Source organism: Bombus pyrosoma, linkage group LG9 (genome assembly GCF_014825855.1).
Source record: "Bombus pyrosoma isolate SC7728 linkage group LG9, ASM1482585v1, whole genome shotgun sequence".
In the NCBI taxonomy this organism is placed as follows: domain Eukaryota; kingdom Metazoa; phylum Arthropoda; class Insecta; order Hymenoptera; family Apidae; genus Bombus; species Bombus pyrosoma.
This window is the reverse complement of record NC_057778.1, coordinates 5779409-5796244: the sequence shown is the minus strand read 5'-3', so window position 1 is coordinate 5796244 and position 16836 is coordinate 5779409. Positions and strand designations below refer to the sequence as shown.

At 35.9% G+C, this 16836-nt stretch overlaps 1 protein-coding gene across 3 annotated transcripts in view; it reads left to right on the top strand.

The window, feature by feature from the left end:
* Positions 1–16836, top strand: part of LOC122570646 (A disintegrin and metalloproteinase with thrombospondin motifs gon-1) — a 176326-nt gene that overhangs the window by 55584 nt on the left and 103906 nt on the right. For all 3 annotated transcript variants that reach the window (XM_043733225.1, XM_043733227.1, XM_043733224.1), the window contains exons 3-5: positions 3–131; positions 5011–5171; positions 6380–6505. In XM_043733225.1, the coding sequence (XP_043589160.1) occupies positions 3–131; positions 5011–5171; positions 6380–6505 (416 nt within the window). The remainder of the gene's footprint in view (positions 1–2; positions 132–5010; positions 5172–6379; positions 6506–16836) is intronic.

Here is a 16836-nt window from a genome sequence, read left to right as displayed (position 1 = left end):
AGTGATGTCGAAAGTGGAGAAATCATCAAAGAAGCAGAGTGGTTCTAAGAAAATCAAACTGTTTTCTCAGAAACCTGACTTGGAGTACATTCAATTGATGAAAATCAGTGAAAATCAATACGAGGATCCACGTAAGTTCATAAGAACGATCGTTAACTTTTTTCGTTTTTAGAAGATTGCAAATTCAAAAATTTCTATTGAAAAATAATTATACGAAAAGTGGTAAAAAGTGGAAAATAATAGTTTATTATATTTTCACTCGTAATTATATTTACAAATTTGGAATTAGTTAAAAATTAGCTTTAAATAATTAGCTAGTGTCTTTCGTCATTATCAGTTATTAAAAATAAATGATTAAAAATAAATTAGTGATATATATATATATAGTCATCTGAATTATTATCGAATGTAGAAATCGTGGAAATTTCTTTTTTTTATTCAAATCATCTTTATTTTCTTTATTTTGAATTTTTTATTATTCTTTTCTCTAACAATGATCTAAACATTACCAATGATCGCAATAAGATTGATAAGATTAATTCGATCATTGTCGAAACAGGAAGAACAGGAATAGTATGTTTATTGCTAAAGCTGGCAAATAGGACAAATTCGACTAGAATCAATAATTTGCAGAGTATGTTTGTTATCCAAGCTAGCAATAGGATCAGATCGCTTGTTATCCAAAGTATCGATGAAATTAATTTAATTTTCAATACCAGTGTTTAATTATTGTCGAAGCTAGCGATTTAATTATTTCGTGCATCACTATAAAACAGCAATAATATTCAACTCAACAACATTATACGCTGTATTTCTTACATATTTTTTTATGGCAAAAGGATCAGTTTCAAAGTATCATACTATTCGACATAAATTTATCTTTAGACTCGTTTCAAACTCTACCAATATAATCGCTATAGTCTTGTTTCGTTACACGATTAATGAAATTTTGAAATGTTCTATATTTCATTTTCAAAATAGTATAATGTTTTCGTAAAAGATTTCTTTGAATATTCGAATATAAACACACACTGGAGGAAGACATTTTCGAGAATTATACAACGCTTAGTTCAACTTGGATGTTTCCATAGTATCTGTCATCATTGTTTGAAGCCGTAGTTTGAAACCTGTCCGTTTGAAATGCAGGTCAAACGTCGGAATAAATTTCTTCTAAACAGAGATACGATCTAAACCCGGAAGTTTCGGCCCACGAAATTATGTAACGCTTTCCACGGATTGCGTGCAGGACACCGTTACGATGATTGTCAATAAATAAGTGGCATTTACCATTCCGGCATTCGCTCGCGCCATTCTTTGCCATTACTTTGACACGGACTAACTGCAAAGTGTCACTTTAACGATGATGATGCTTAACACGCTACTCGAACCAGTTAGCAGATCGTATTTCTGGGTGAATCAGGAAAATTATAATTGTCCAGTGTCGCTTAAGCTTGCACGATGATGGCGTTAAACGTATTGCTGGAAACGGTGGATCGTATTTCTGGCAAGTTTATGGCAGTCGCTGAGAAATGGGTAAAGAGGTACGTTTAACGCGTGCAATGGTGTTTTTAGGTGGCCATTAATCGTATAATACGAGATCTGGAGTAATGGGTATTTAAGTAAGTGAGTTTACTGTTGTTACTCGCATAGTAGAATAGCGTTTAATTGTCTTATGGATAATTGTGTAATTGCCTGACCACGTTCTTTGTTTTATTCTTGGAAAATTGTTGGTATCAGAATATGCGATTGATATTTAATTCATCAGAAAACGAACGATCGGAATTTCAATGGAACTTTTACTTCTTCAAATAACTTTGCATCTTGAAATTCTTTTAGGTTTGAATTCTTCGAATTCATCGCCTCGTTTCCAAACAACTCTGTGTCGTCTAATTGCTACGCGAGATTCCAAACTGCTAAACATCCTTGGACACTCGAATTGTTTATTTCCTTACAAACGATCTCTCTGGCCAAGTAGGTTAGCTCTTCTATAAATCATACAATATGAATAATTTGACAATGCTTGAAAATATTATACGTATACGTCGTCTCTAATGTATCAAAATTGCAGGAAATTTTTGGCAATTGGCATTATAAAATTTTGGCATTGTACAAGGGTGTCCTATTTGAATCGACTCTCGGACGAATCTTCAAATTCTGGCAAATTTGAAATATTTGTCGTAATAATTACGTATTTACGGGAGATTTAATAATTCTGTTGGACGATAATTCCATTCCGAGTTGATTACGCAAATTCATATTTTTATAACACAACCAGGACTCAAATAGAAGTTCAATGAAAAATTAGAAGCTTAAATAAAAATTGGTTTCATCTTCTGAATATCGTAACTGATATTTCATTTTCTACGTTTCGTACATTATGATATGTTACGCAGGTTTCAATTTTCCATAAATTCATAAGCATGTACGGTCTACTCGTTTGGTAGTCCATTACACAGATACATGTAATAACAAGGAAACGTTCATCCTCGTTGAACGATCGTAAGGCACACAGCCGTTTAGATCGGGGTCATTGAGATCGTTGACTGGATCATCGATCCCATCTTCTCTATAGCGAAGGCACGCGAGATGCGCGACAGAGCAGCGCGATTCAAATTAGCGCAATTAGACCGCGATGCGTTTGGCTACGTGTTCCGATGATGGAACGTGCACGCGTGATCCTCGAAGCGTATCGGCGTGTGGCCGTGGCGAACCGTGTACACCACCTTTATCAGGATCACGTTCGCCTCGTTAGGCTCTCGATTGTGCGAGACGAGCCGGCGCATACACGACGATAAAAAACAGACAACGCGAACAGAACCAGATATTTATAAAGAACGCGATCGTTTCGTATCGAACTGCGATCGCGATTCTCGGAAATGCGAATCGAATGCAATACCATTGCAGAGGGTGGTTTTGCCCGCGGCGGCTGCCATTCTCCAAGAGACTGCAAGCTTTTTTGAAACCGTGGAAATTCGGATTATTTCGAATACAGTATAGAATCTCGTTTAAACGAAATTTTATAATATTATATTAATATTATGGCTGTTTATAATTTCTTTCTTGTCCACATTGTGTGCTATATATGTGCTATGTTAGATGTAAATTTGAAATTTCATTAGCATTCTAAAGAGGAATACTTGTCATTGTAAAGAGAATTTCTAATCTGATAGTGTGACTTTGTTATAATACGAAGAATTAATTCATCGTGTATTTATTACACAGTTGCTGTGCTTGATTTGTTTTGTATTTATTCGTAGAGTTTGCATCGTTATGCATTTAAAAACAAATGTTTGGTGAATTCTACTATTACATTAACGTGGATGGTTGTTTAATAACGTAATGAGAATTCATAGATAGTGAACTTACACGTTTGTGCATTTATGGAAGAGAAAAAAAAACTATGTTTAATTGGAAAGAAGGTATACGTTCGTATTTTCAACAAACGAATGAAAAATCACTAAAATGCATTAAAAAATACACTCTGGATGTTACAGAGTCTATGAAAAATTCAATTCTACAAAAATATAGACGATCTACGTATATACAAAATATTTATTCAGAGTATGTTTTGTGGAACAAGATTCCTTTTTTTGTAAGTTCCATTTTTTTATCTGCGTCGATGAAAGTATAATCGCCCACTGTCTAATTATAAAACTGGTTTTAATTATGGAACTGTTTTCGTCATTCTCACGTCGTTTCATAAATTCCAATGGTTATGGTAACTTCATTCGCTATCTACGCCATAATGTACGCGTGTTAAGTGCGCCTCGCATACTCGAAATACAAGGTACGTGCTAGCTGGTAACTAGTTCATTTGTTACTGGTAATCGATGACAGTCGCACGAACTTGGCAAAGCAAAGTGACAAGGTGCGTGACAAAATGCGTGACAAAATGCGCCTGTCGCATTGAAAACGTTCCTCTATACTGTACAACCGATCGTTTTCCATCGACCACGGTTGGCATGGTTTTCTATCTGATTCCTCAACCCTCTGCAAACTTGTTTTACGGGAAAGGCTACTGTTTCATTAACTGTTTCCCGATCGCGTGACTATTAATTTTCGCCGATTATTTTTTCGCCTTAGGACAAAAATAAATCATCGATGCTATTCCACCTCGTAGCTCGCTCTTTGATACAGCACGCAGTCTTTGAATTTAGTATCGTTTCTATCGTTGAAATTCTTCTTTTTCTTCTTCTTTTATAGAATATTTATATGTAAAAATATATAAAACGAGATATTTTCTTATTTCAGCGCATTTGTTTATACTCTTGTATATTTGAATCGGGGAATTGGCGACTTTGTATAAACATCCACAGTGTATTTATAATGCATTCTAGTGAATTTGTAATTGTTTGTTAAAAATAAGAATGTATCCTTTTTTTAAATTAAAAATATCGTTCTTTTCGTTAAATTTTTCGTCATATTTATTTTTACTGTTTTATGTCGTAAGATCGAGAGATAAAAATTTTTTGAAAATACAAACGCGTTATAAAGCATCATTTTCTCATTAAACCGTTTAGAGAAAGAGGAAGAATCTATGTACAATTTACAAGTTACAATAAAGTTATTTAGTCCAGAAACTTCTGCAAGGATATTAACTATTCATCATTCGTAACTCAGTTTATTTAACGAATTTCATTTGTAAATTTTACGAAAGAAACCATTGATCGATATATCTATACAAATTCATATCTCCACGAATAAAATTAAAAACACGAAAGTCAAGTAGAAAATTATTTTACCTATTATGTATTTAAACGAATATTATATTTTGGACATTCACAAATCTTTACATTACGTGCATTCCGTGCATTTGTAGCCCTTTAAATTTCCCATAAATGCATAAGAATTCACGATCTAGTTATGACAAAATATATAATATAGCGTTTTAAAATAAATTATATAACGTCATAGATTAAAGCTACAGTTGTGTTTATAAACGTGTCACACACGGTTCAACCAAATACAAAAATAGACATATATATCAAGGGCGTGTTTGTGTCATTACAGCGGACAAATACACAACAGCGAAACGACACCACAGCGGTCATTTCCGACATGCTACAGCCGAAGTATGGGATCCTCACCCTCAGTACGAGTTTACCGCCTTTGGGAGACGGTTCCGTTTACGTTTAGCTCACGACACCAGTTTCGTGTCACCGAATATTATGGTAAGATAACGTTCTATATATATCCTTTTCGATCGATTTACGACGCAATTTAACGGGTTAATTTATCGAAACGGCAACACGCAGACGGCCAATTCAATTTCTTCGCTACGTGCCGATCTCCAGATACGCTTTTATTGGCCACTAATCCTGTTACGATTATCCGAAAAGTTATCTCGTCGCGCGTGTTATTACTATGCTAATGTAGGCGATATCATCGTCGATGCTTCCGTGCCGAAGCTTGCATAATTTTCCTTCCGTGAAATGTGATGGACGAGGCGTTAAAAGCCGCCTCGAGTGGTAACGTCGATGATGAATTATTTATCGCCAGTATTAGATAACTAATCGATCCTAAATACAAAGTGGTGTACCAAATCATCGAAGGAATTATTCAACGTTGTTAGATATTTAACGGGCAGTTGAATTTCCAGAATTCTTCAAGAAAATAAATTTTCATACGGTGTAGAAGAGGTTTTTAAGATTTGAGTCGAGCTCAATTTTTTTCTTGACAGAAAATGTGACGAGGTTCATACTTTTCAAAGATTCGTGGGATAAAATTGTACAGGATGCTTTTCAAATGTTCTGATAAATTTTCATAACGTATTCTTATAAACATATTTTTATAAATAATTTATCAAAGAATTCTATCGACAATATACGATATTCAAATTTACGTGTATGTATATGTTTTCCAACATCGATGAAATATTCTATCTATTCAAACGTACCTCATCGTCGATTGTTAAATCATTAAACCGAGCTTACGGTACTTTTATCACATTTTTCTATAATCATTCGTTCTGAAACCATGATAACTTCTATACGTTTTTATTCTTACCTGTAGAAAATAAGGATTATTACACATTTTCTACGCTATACCTCGTTTATACATCTTCCAGAAACAGTAAAACGTGAGTTGAAAGTTTGTTTGCTTCGGGAAACCTTTGCAAGTTTGTTTATTGTCAAGCGAACGTATATCAACCATAGAAGATTGTACCGCTGAGTCTGGAACAATTTTACGCTTTCCCTCCCTCGTGTATCAAATTTTACTGCTCGTTCTGAATTTTTATGTATTTCCATCGAAGACATAGTCATAGTTGCAACCTTTTTGTTTCGACATCATTTACAATACGTGTTACTGCAACGCAATATTCAATCACTTTCGTAATTAAATACATGTAATTATGGTTTTTTCCTTTCTGTTTGCGTAGATTACTCACATGACTGAAAACGCCAGCAGAAGGGAATATCCAGGCCCTGAACTTGGCTGTTTCTATAGCGGAACCGTAGACGGTGACCCATACTCTGCTGTCACCGTTAGTCTTTGCCACGGAATGGTGAGTCAGAGTCGCGCTATTATCTTTATAATGATTATCTTAATCTCTCTTTACTTTTTACTTGTTGCAATAAGAATTACATACTTCAAATATTTATTAGGTCATCGTGCATCATATGGATGTGACATTTTGTACTTCGGCGATTTAATTTAGCCGTTTGAGTCCCAAGCAGCGCGATCGCGCCGTTTAGATTTTGCGTCGTAAAGTCCCTGTACATTTAAATGCTATGGACGACTGACGGTATTTTGCATTTCATTATTATCTTCTCGGTAATTTTTATTGAACAAAACTTGAAATATTTATAAATTAATAGTACGCCTATATAGTAATATAGGTGTATTTCAAAAAGTAACAAATATGTAAAGCACTATCGCGCTGTTCGGGATTTTTCAACTGTTTTTTTTTTCAATTATTCCTGGGACTCAAACGGTTAAGAATAGGAGACCATACGATGCAATATAATTTATAGAATTTGCATTTTAGATAGATTAGAATGAAAAGAAGATAGGAAAGTAAATAATAAATCGGAATATTCGTAATATTTGGAGAAAACTAATTTGAATAATAATAATAATAAATTCTACTGTACGTCTTAGAATCTTCATCGAACCAATCGTAGATTAACAGAATTTCGATATTAAGAAATATCGTAAAAGCTAGACAATGAGAAATACAAATTGTAATACGAATAGTAATTAAAAAATCTGATATCTTTTTCAATTTAGCGCTTTCCATAGGAATTTTCTTTTCTGGAAATATTTAACCAATATATAAATTTCTAAAAAATTCCTGATTATTTCACCTATTTAATAGTCGATGTAACGTAAGAGGAATTTTGATACTATATAATATCGTAAATTTCAAGAATAACTTGTGCCCTGCTTAAAATATTTTTTACAAAGAAAAATCTACAAGTTTGTATAAAAAAAAAACCTGCAGCAATCTAAAGTCACCATCAAGGTATCCAAACACCTTACACACCCACCATCTAAAAATACTTTTGCATCCCGGTTAGAAGTCATCGTCCAAGTGACCTCTCTGTAGGGACGCAAATTCCTCTTAGAAATCGCGGTTAGCAGAAAGAAACGGAGTTGCGAAAATGCCTAGCGCGTTTCACATTAGCCAGCTCGCACAAAGGCGGCTGTTTTAAAGCCGTTTCGCGTAAAACAGGTATTTTCGCCTCGCCTCTACCTTGAGTGCTATCGACAGACTATCGATGTACGCCTTCGAATTCTAGTCCTTTCATAAATTTTATTGCCAGCCATGCTCTCTGACAGAAGGAAATGCCATCGGCATCACCACTGGCAATCGTTTCAAAATATTTCGCGTCATTGTGTAAGTAATAAACGTCAGAATCACTTTGGCTGCTGTAAAATTATCATAGGATGGAATAGAAATAGCGAGGGAAAACCGTACTCCTCGAAACCATTGTGGTGGACGGTGTAACGTGTTGTTGGTTTAATCAATAGTGAGACCAGTTAATTTAATTAACTATATTTACAGATATTTTAAACTCTAGAATACAAAATTAGTCACAAGTATCGTTCGCTTGATGATACTCGTTATAAGATTGATTCGTTATACTAGTTCGCTCTGACTGACTGACTTGCTGACTCGATACTGATATTCGTTCGCACTACTAATGACTGACTGACTGACTGATGTTTGTTTGTGCGACTGACTGTGTCTAGGGGACATGACCGTCTGTACTGGTCAAGGGAGGTACCGAAAGGTTTGAATTTGTCAGCCTTGGTAGGTTGCACTTAGCAGAGGAATTGCTTTGTCCAGAGTTTGTTTATTACGTTATGTGCGTGGTATAGTGTTAATCCTCTGTGGCAAAACAACTACGTGAAGCATCTGCGTATCGCAACGTCCTAAGACGCATATGCTGCTACACCATTGACATCGAAATACGATATTAGCGATAGCGAATACATGGAAATATCCGCGTATTTAAATATTAAAAGCATCAACGTCTATCCATCTTCCGGAAACATATGTATTAGGTTGGCAACTAAGTGACTGCGGATTTTGCCATTAGGTGGTATTGACAAAATCCGCAAACACTTAGTTGCCAAGCCAATAAAACAGAACGTGAAAGAAAACCGCGCCACAGTGATGTATTTTAAATTCGTTGAAAATATCGCAAATAGAGAACATCTGAAAATACCTAAATATCAAAGATATCGAGATCTATCGTGCCATAAAATATCGTAACAAACTGGTTTGTTTAGAGTATGGTTTGCGCAAATCATAGAAATTAGATAGGTCGAAGAAAGAGTTTGACAAAAGTAATTGATCGAATAGATCTTAGAAATCGTAGATACGATATCAGTTATATATCTATGTTCATTGAGATACGAATTTGCATAAATAAAATATCAAACAAGATATGAGATATTTTACGAAATGTCGATCGGTATACTAATCGAGCATACGACAAATTCTACTTGTTTTGTCCAGGCTCCTGTCCTATCTTTTTTTCTTTCTTTTTTACAATCTTATAACAAACTATATAGATAAAATATATGTAATAAACTATACATATGTTTATATTATAAGGAATTTATAACGAAACTATATAAGTGTTTCAATCGTTTTAAGCTACGATAATGATATTTCGTAAGACAACCACGTCAAACAAAGTGCGTCTGGATAGCAGGCGCCACTCCATTTGAACGATAGCATAATTAAATACTAAATCGTTTCGAACTCAAATAAGTACAGTGAGAAGTTTGTTATCTGAGCACCGATTATCCGGGCTATTGATCGTACGAACGTTGATCGTTGTCCCGCTGACTATCGATTATTATCGAACCGTGTAATCGTACTATTCTTGCGGTTAGAAAGGGTTTCTGACTGATATTAACGATTTATCGGGTTCACTTGTCTGGGTAATTGATAGCGGAGTAGAAATTACACGGAGAGAGGGTGATTTAGTGGACCGAATTTCCGAAGGTTAGATCGTTTATCGCTGAAGAGACAGACACAATTAATTCCCTGCTCTTTGTATACGTGCTGCGTGCAGAGTTCTGATTGTTGTCTGACTGGCCAAGTTGAATCGCGTTAGGTTTGGTCAGTGCTTGCGATTGTTGGACGAGTGATTATCTGGCTATTTCGTCTGTTTAAAGTTGCGTCTTCGTGACGATTAATAAATTGCCAGGAGATGATGTTGATCGGTTGTTGAAAGAATTTGATTAATTGCGTTGACATAGACTTCTGGTCGATTTCGGTCGGATGAAGTGGATTCTATTTTGTGAAATTTAATTCTTACCACATCGATGACCAATAGAAAATTTAATCACAAAGAGTAATCAACGTAAATACGATTATCGAGTGTTAATGGTCGTTTAAAATAATTGCACTGTGTTCAAACCACCAAATTAATTCGTTAGGGATTGGCATTTCATTCGCAATCTTTTTCTATCAATTGGCACCGTGGATCTTTCTATATCGTAGCTATCGAGAAGAAGAATAAAGTTCTGTTCAGTTATCTTTTTCACTGCCATTACTCTTGCCAAATAGTTTCGACAATTCCATAAAGTTTGAAGAAACTCAACTACTCGTAGCAGTATGATAAAAGCTATTTCTTTCAAATCATAGAAATTCTGTTTCTACCTGCGATTTGTATATTACACTTCTTACGAAGTATTTATTATTCTAAAACATTTCTTGCTTATTGACAAAAATATTCGAGTCGCTCTAAGTTCGCCCATTGCGTGATATCGTTCTTTTATTAATTACCTTACTGTTTGCTTCTTAATTGGGTCAAATGGACACGTTCGAAAAGAAACAAACAATGGACATTAAAAAAATACAGAGGAACAATGTGCGCAGGTTTACGAAGGTTCGTATGTGCTTTCACGACCGCATTCTGGGTGCGTTTCATAGCTGACGCTGCATCGTCGTGCACGGTACACATTGGACATTTGCCATGGTAACGCTAGAACGAGTTTCCGGATTATCTTGGCAAACGCGTGGCCAAGTGGCGCCGTGCATCTGTCGGCCGAGTTCGGCAATGAATCTTGTCACGTCTTGCAAATCGATTTCCTCTGGTATCGAATTGTCTTCTGACAAACCGAGGACAGATTTTTTTGGCCGCTTGGAATTTGGGGGACCTTGTTCGAGACGTTTGAAACACTGGGTTGATGAATCCGTATCGACAGAATTGAATGGCTCGGTTGATAGAATTGGATTTAGGTCCGCTAAGTTTAACCTGTTGACTATTTCGGATACGATGGTCCATAAATGTTATTTAACAGGAAATAAAATCTGTTCTTACTTCTTAATAGACAAACGAGATAAAAGGCACAAGATTGGAGAAATGAAGCTTTTTATATATCGGTATCGTTGAAGCGTTTCTTGGCCTGCATACTTGCAAAAATTTAATGGTCATGCAGATTATCATAAATTTGTCGAACATAGTAATTTCAATATTTATGAATTCCCATATAATATCGCATATTGATAGTATCATAGCTTATCCTACATTCTATAAATTCTTCTTTAAAAGGTCTCGGAATAATCTCCATATCCATGATATTACACTTTATCCTAGATTCTACAGATTCTGCTGTGAAAGGTCTGAAAATAAATTACTTCTCGTACATCGAAGTAATCGATAACGTTGTTTATGCGTTTAAACGAGCCACTTTGTATTTCCGTCGCCGATAGTGGTACGACGCGCAATAATATAAGTTATCGAAGATTCCTCTGTATCGATCTGCCGAACAGCGAAAGGATTAAACGAGCCGACGTAGATTTGCTTCTGTAAGTTAGCAGGAGTTGGGTTCCGCGAATAGTTTATGCGTACAACGCGGATTTTTTGTTGATTCCACGAATACGGCGCATAGAAGTGGCCACGATTAATTAAACACGTCTCAGTTGTACGCAGTCGATGACTTCAAGTCGATCGTTTAGCGAACAGGAAGACCAGTCGATCGATCTATCATTTTTTTTTTTTTTTTCGTCTGTTCTTGGCTACATTATCGAGCAATTTTTGAGACATTTCCTTGTTCTTCTTATAATACGTATTTTTTCCTTATAATAAGTATAGTTGTTAGATAGTTGTTAATATTCTATCAATTAGACGGAAATGATTATTAACGACATCAATTTCCAGTAAATATATTACGTAGAATTAAATTGTTGCTGTACAGCTTCGAGTCTCTTTCTAAACAAATTTTTCAAATATCTAGACTTTCGTTTAAAGTTACTTGAAGGTTTGGCATTTGGGATTTTGTAAGTGTCAGAATAGCGTGGATAATTTGATAATTGTTCAACATTTCGCATTCATCGCAGATCGAAGGGTTTGATTTCAAAATAAAAAATAATAGCCGTCGATCGTTACTCTTGCGGAATATTACCATTTATTGTTTTACAAGTGTCCAAGTCTTCATTCAAAGAACTTTTAAAGAATTATCGGACAATTTTTGGAAAACTTTTTATGAAAGATAAATTGATAGTTTCGATTGATCGTTTCGATTTCAATTGATAGTTTAAAATTTTTCATACAGCACGATTTTTATTTAAAGAAACAACAGATTTGGGGATTTTTGAACAAAAGTAGCGAAGAGTGGAAATTAATAAATGGCAAAGTCTCACAAATGTCTGAAAAACTTGAATTTGATTTATATTTCATACAGGAAATATTCCATCGTCTGGTTATTTGCGTGTCTGACAATATCGCGGGCTACACTACTTACGAATATTGTAACACGCCTAGCACAAGACTAGTGAATTGCATGTTGCCGTTTGTTTTACATTATGAAACATCATGCAATCTTCAATTTAATGAGAAGAAATTAAGAAATTGGATGGTGCTTCGGCTTGGAAATGAAAACGACTCGAACGATCGAAGTTATATTTGACAAGAAGAAGATTATTTTGGCCAAGTAAAAGTTTCAGACTCGAATGAAACATCATTTCGATATAATTATTCGAATTTTCTACGGGACACTGTTTTATGTATTATTTCACTTCGCGAATTAAGTATTTTTTACTTAATCAATCTCAATTTCCAGCTAATCAGCTTTCTAAATCCTATCCCAACAACCATAGAAATCCTATTATATCCATTTTCGAAATTCTACGCTAACCACTGCAGAAATTCTACTCTGACGTCTGCAAAACTTGATCGACCGTAATTCTTTTCTCTCAAGTGACACTGTCCACGGGCGAATTTCGCATGACCAGGCACAGAGTCGCGAAATGTAAAACGCAGATTCGCGACAAACACGAAAACCGTGATGTTTGATTACACGTCGATGTTTGATAGATGCAATTCCACGAACACAGCCTCGTAACAGTGATTTTCTGAGGAAGGAAAATAGTAACCGAAGGCTGGCTAACAGCAGACGATATTTGTGTGTCTTATTCCTGCGTTCTAGGACTCCAGATTTACGAGTTCTTTTTAAATTCTCGTCTCGCCAGGTTGACGTTTTCGAACGAAAAAAAGAAAAAAAAAACATGAAATTTTGCGTTCGCACGGTCGTGCAGTTGCTTTGGCCAATATTTGACCAGTCGTTTGGAATATTTAGCGACACGTGTGAAAATCGATGAATGTTTGTTTGCAGAGCGATGATTTGTTATGGGACGTCGAGATTTTGCAGATTGCGAAACTTTGATAACAGTTGCAAATTTTGATTCTTTGGAATTCATTTTAGGAATTAACAATTTTGCAGTAGTTTTAACATAAGCAATAAAAATTCGGATAATTTTTACGCTCTCTTTGAAAAATATTTACGCGTTTAGTCGATGATATACGATTTAGTATATGTTATGTATATGATATGATTTAGTATATGTTATACGATATTGTATGAAATTATATGATAAAAAAAAGAGTAACAAGAAAATTTTGTTCAACAAATACGGTGCAAATAAATTCTGAATAAGAAAGTTCTTCTGATGCAGTGTGTTTCATCTGGTTGAACGTTTCTATACTTTCAAGCAGACGTAACTAAGCTTTCTAGCAATTTCGCTGTTGCATATAATTTTCACCTATTGTACGCGAAGTAAAGTATCTTTTTTGTTTTGAAATTTATAGTGTTTACGTTGCGCCACTTTTGTTTTACACTCAGGCAGATACGTATCGCTGTAGGTAGCGACTATTTTTAATGTCTGTCGATTCTCTGAAATTGACGTAAATTCCTGCTGTTATTTGTACTAACTTGTAATTTTACTGAATGATATCGGATTGATCGCAGAGTTTAGATAATAGCGTGGCAGCTTTTTTCCAAGACTTGACCATTTCGACGTCGTAATTGATGACTGTTATTAAGAGCATCGATACGTTAACCGTTTACAGTTGAGTCACGCCGATATAAAAAAATTCCTCGAATCTTGTTCGTCATTCTGAAAAACGTCACGAATGGAAGTCTACCTTCTAACGTATACTTGTCTCGTACGTTTTTACTATCGTCGTATCTAACGAAAAACTCGATGATTATATATTATTTTCTGAATTCAATGAAACAGCGAACGAAATATATGCGAAGTAAAAAATACATTGTACAAGAACAAGTAAGAGATATTTAGAAATTAACGATATATTTATAAACGAAGGTGAACGCATTGGACACTGATATTTCTCGGTCAAGTGTTTACTAGCCGCGTTTTCTTCGTTTCTTGGACAACTCGTGGAAGTTGATAGACGAGAATCGGAGGTCATGCATAACAAGAAACGTTCGCGTTACCGAGAACCAGCGTTTCTGCTGGTTTTTAAACCGTTTCCTGGACTACCGTGGCTTCCCGGTGAATGTTTCATTCAGCAGTATTTTCCATCCGATGACCGATTTAGCTTGTGTGAGGTAGACACGCGTTATCCGACGAATCTCGTTGATTGTGGTTTTTTTCTTTTTCACAATTTGCATAAATATTAAGTCGTCCGAAAAGTTTCTTTCGTTTTATGAGGAAATAATAAACACACAACGTTTTTTATTTTACATTATTTTGTCGAATTACGTACGATCCATTTTGTTCTGTTGAGATAAACATCGTGACATTTCATACACTTGGTTTCACGTTTGTGCGACGGTGCATTATTGTAAAAAGCACGTTTGCGAAAGAAAGACACTTTCCGGACAACCTAATATCTTGGAAAGAATGTTGGTATTTTATAACTTGGATTTTTAACACGACGTTTAAAGGGAATATTTTTCAACCGAATTCTATTACCTTTTCTTTTAGGATACTTTTTAATATGCTGATTCATTTTCTTCGATCTCGCTTACGTAAACGCGAGGCATCGAAATGTTTTTCGTTGAAATTACACGGTTTCTACAAGGCGTTTTCGTATTTAAATTTTTTCTTTAAATTTATTTATTACCTTGTTTTAGAGGTAGCACTCAAACGGCTTTCAAATATTCTCAATATTACGCTTTCACGATGTTTTAAAATTACGACGCGTTTACACAAAGCGAACATTTGTAGGCGCGAATTTCTTTCAAGAAAATTTCTTATCTCTTGTGATCTTTCTTAAGCCTCGAAGTAGCCATCCCATGAAACGAATCTGCATTTTTAACAACATCTTTGTCATCTTTATAATTTTCATGCACTTTGAACAATTCTTTCTTTCTTTCTGCCTGCGTATTCTGTAGCTTGACGAAATATCTTTGTCGCTGTTTCAATCGCGTTTCGTGACTTCTAAAGATATTTGCATCGAATATTATCGCTTTCAACGCGTTTTCTTTGTCCCCCTATGTGAAAGTCATGCCGTGGGAGTCATAAAGAACAAATAATTGCGGCATGCGGTATGATCTTTATTCGAAACAAAGAAGAAGGTCGAAAAGAGAAACTTTAAAGGCCAACAGTTGCACGTGGTTAGCTGTTTAACTTTTCCAATCGCTTCCGGTTATTCTTCTTGCTTTTTTCTCAACTTTTAGCTTCACAGATCGTTGATGTCCATTTCGAGAAGCGTCTGACCTTTCCCTGGAAAAGCCAAGACAAAGAGCAATATAAACTTCACGCGTATGGTCTTTCAGATCTTTTCTACGCTCTTCCCTTACAATCAATCGACCAATCCTTACAGTTTCTTTTAGGAAAAATAAATTACCAGGAATTTCAATTGATAAATTAACTATGCTATTTATCATAGTCCATTGTAAAATTACGAGCACTGTCCTAATTTTTCTCCCATGTTTTTTCGATATCTAGTCAATTACCATACGTCGATTCTCTTCATAACCAACCAACAATTATTTTACTCGCCATGATTCTGTACTCGTCGCAATTAATGGACAATCGCTTGGAAATTTAGCAAAGTTTCCCCATACGAAAAATCCTTCGGTATCATACGATTACTCGTCGCAATTATATTCCTCGCAGTTCCTACAAGTTCTACGAGTCCGCTCAACCAAACGAAGCCTCGACGAACGATCACACGAAGCTACGAAGGAAATAAAATTCGCAAGACGTTTGAAAAACTCATATCGTTACGCTATCGCCAAGTAACCTTCGCAGGGAAAGCCACAAATTTTCCTTCGACCGATCAACCGGAGAAAGTAAAATTGCAGGCGTGTGCGAAGGCGGATGACCAGTGCGATAACCTGAGCTCTCTATCAGCCTCGAGATGTAACATTTTTTACCTTCTGCATAAAATACAACCGAAAACAGACTGTCGGATGTAACTGGTAGGATTGTCCTTGTTATTTAATTGCCGAGGATCGTCAGCAGGCTCGTTAACGAAAAATAAAATGAAATCCAGCCACGATGCCGGTTCCTTCTTTCGCTCGAAAGATCGACGAGTTGCTTCGGCCGTGCAACGAGGAAGAAAGACGAAGCGGAAGGGGATTTTTTGGGTGGAAGTTGCACAGACTGCCACCACCGGATTTCATGCGCGTGCACATTCCCATGGTACAGACTGAAAAACGTTTTTACGAGCGTGTTTTTACGAGCATCTCGTATTCTTTCACACGGCTATTTTCGACGCGACGCCGGGGACCCAGCCAATTTAATGAATGAAATTTGAACTTACTCGTGGCTCGTTCAGGTTCAACGACACACGTCTCACCCAACTGCATCGACACTTGGCGCGTTTCTTCCCTTCGATTTTTTCTCCGTGTTGGCAGTGAGGAAAGGGCGAGCAAAGGCGAGGAAGGATGTTCTCGATGAAACGGGGAACGAGAAAGGTGGCGAAGGATGTTTCACGGAGAATTGAAACTCTCAACACGGTCAGACGGTGATATTTGCGATCGTTCGGGTTTCCATCGCGTTATTAGCACGTTGTACGTCGTTCCCACGTTCCGCGAACATTCCAATCGTTTCGTTTCGTCCAATCTATCGTGGAAATAAATCTAGCAGGTTTTTAAACGTGAAAAGTTTCTTATATC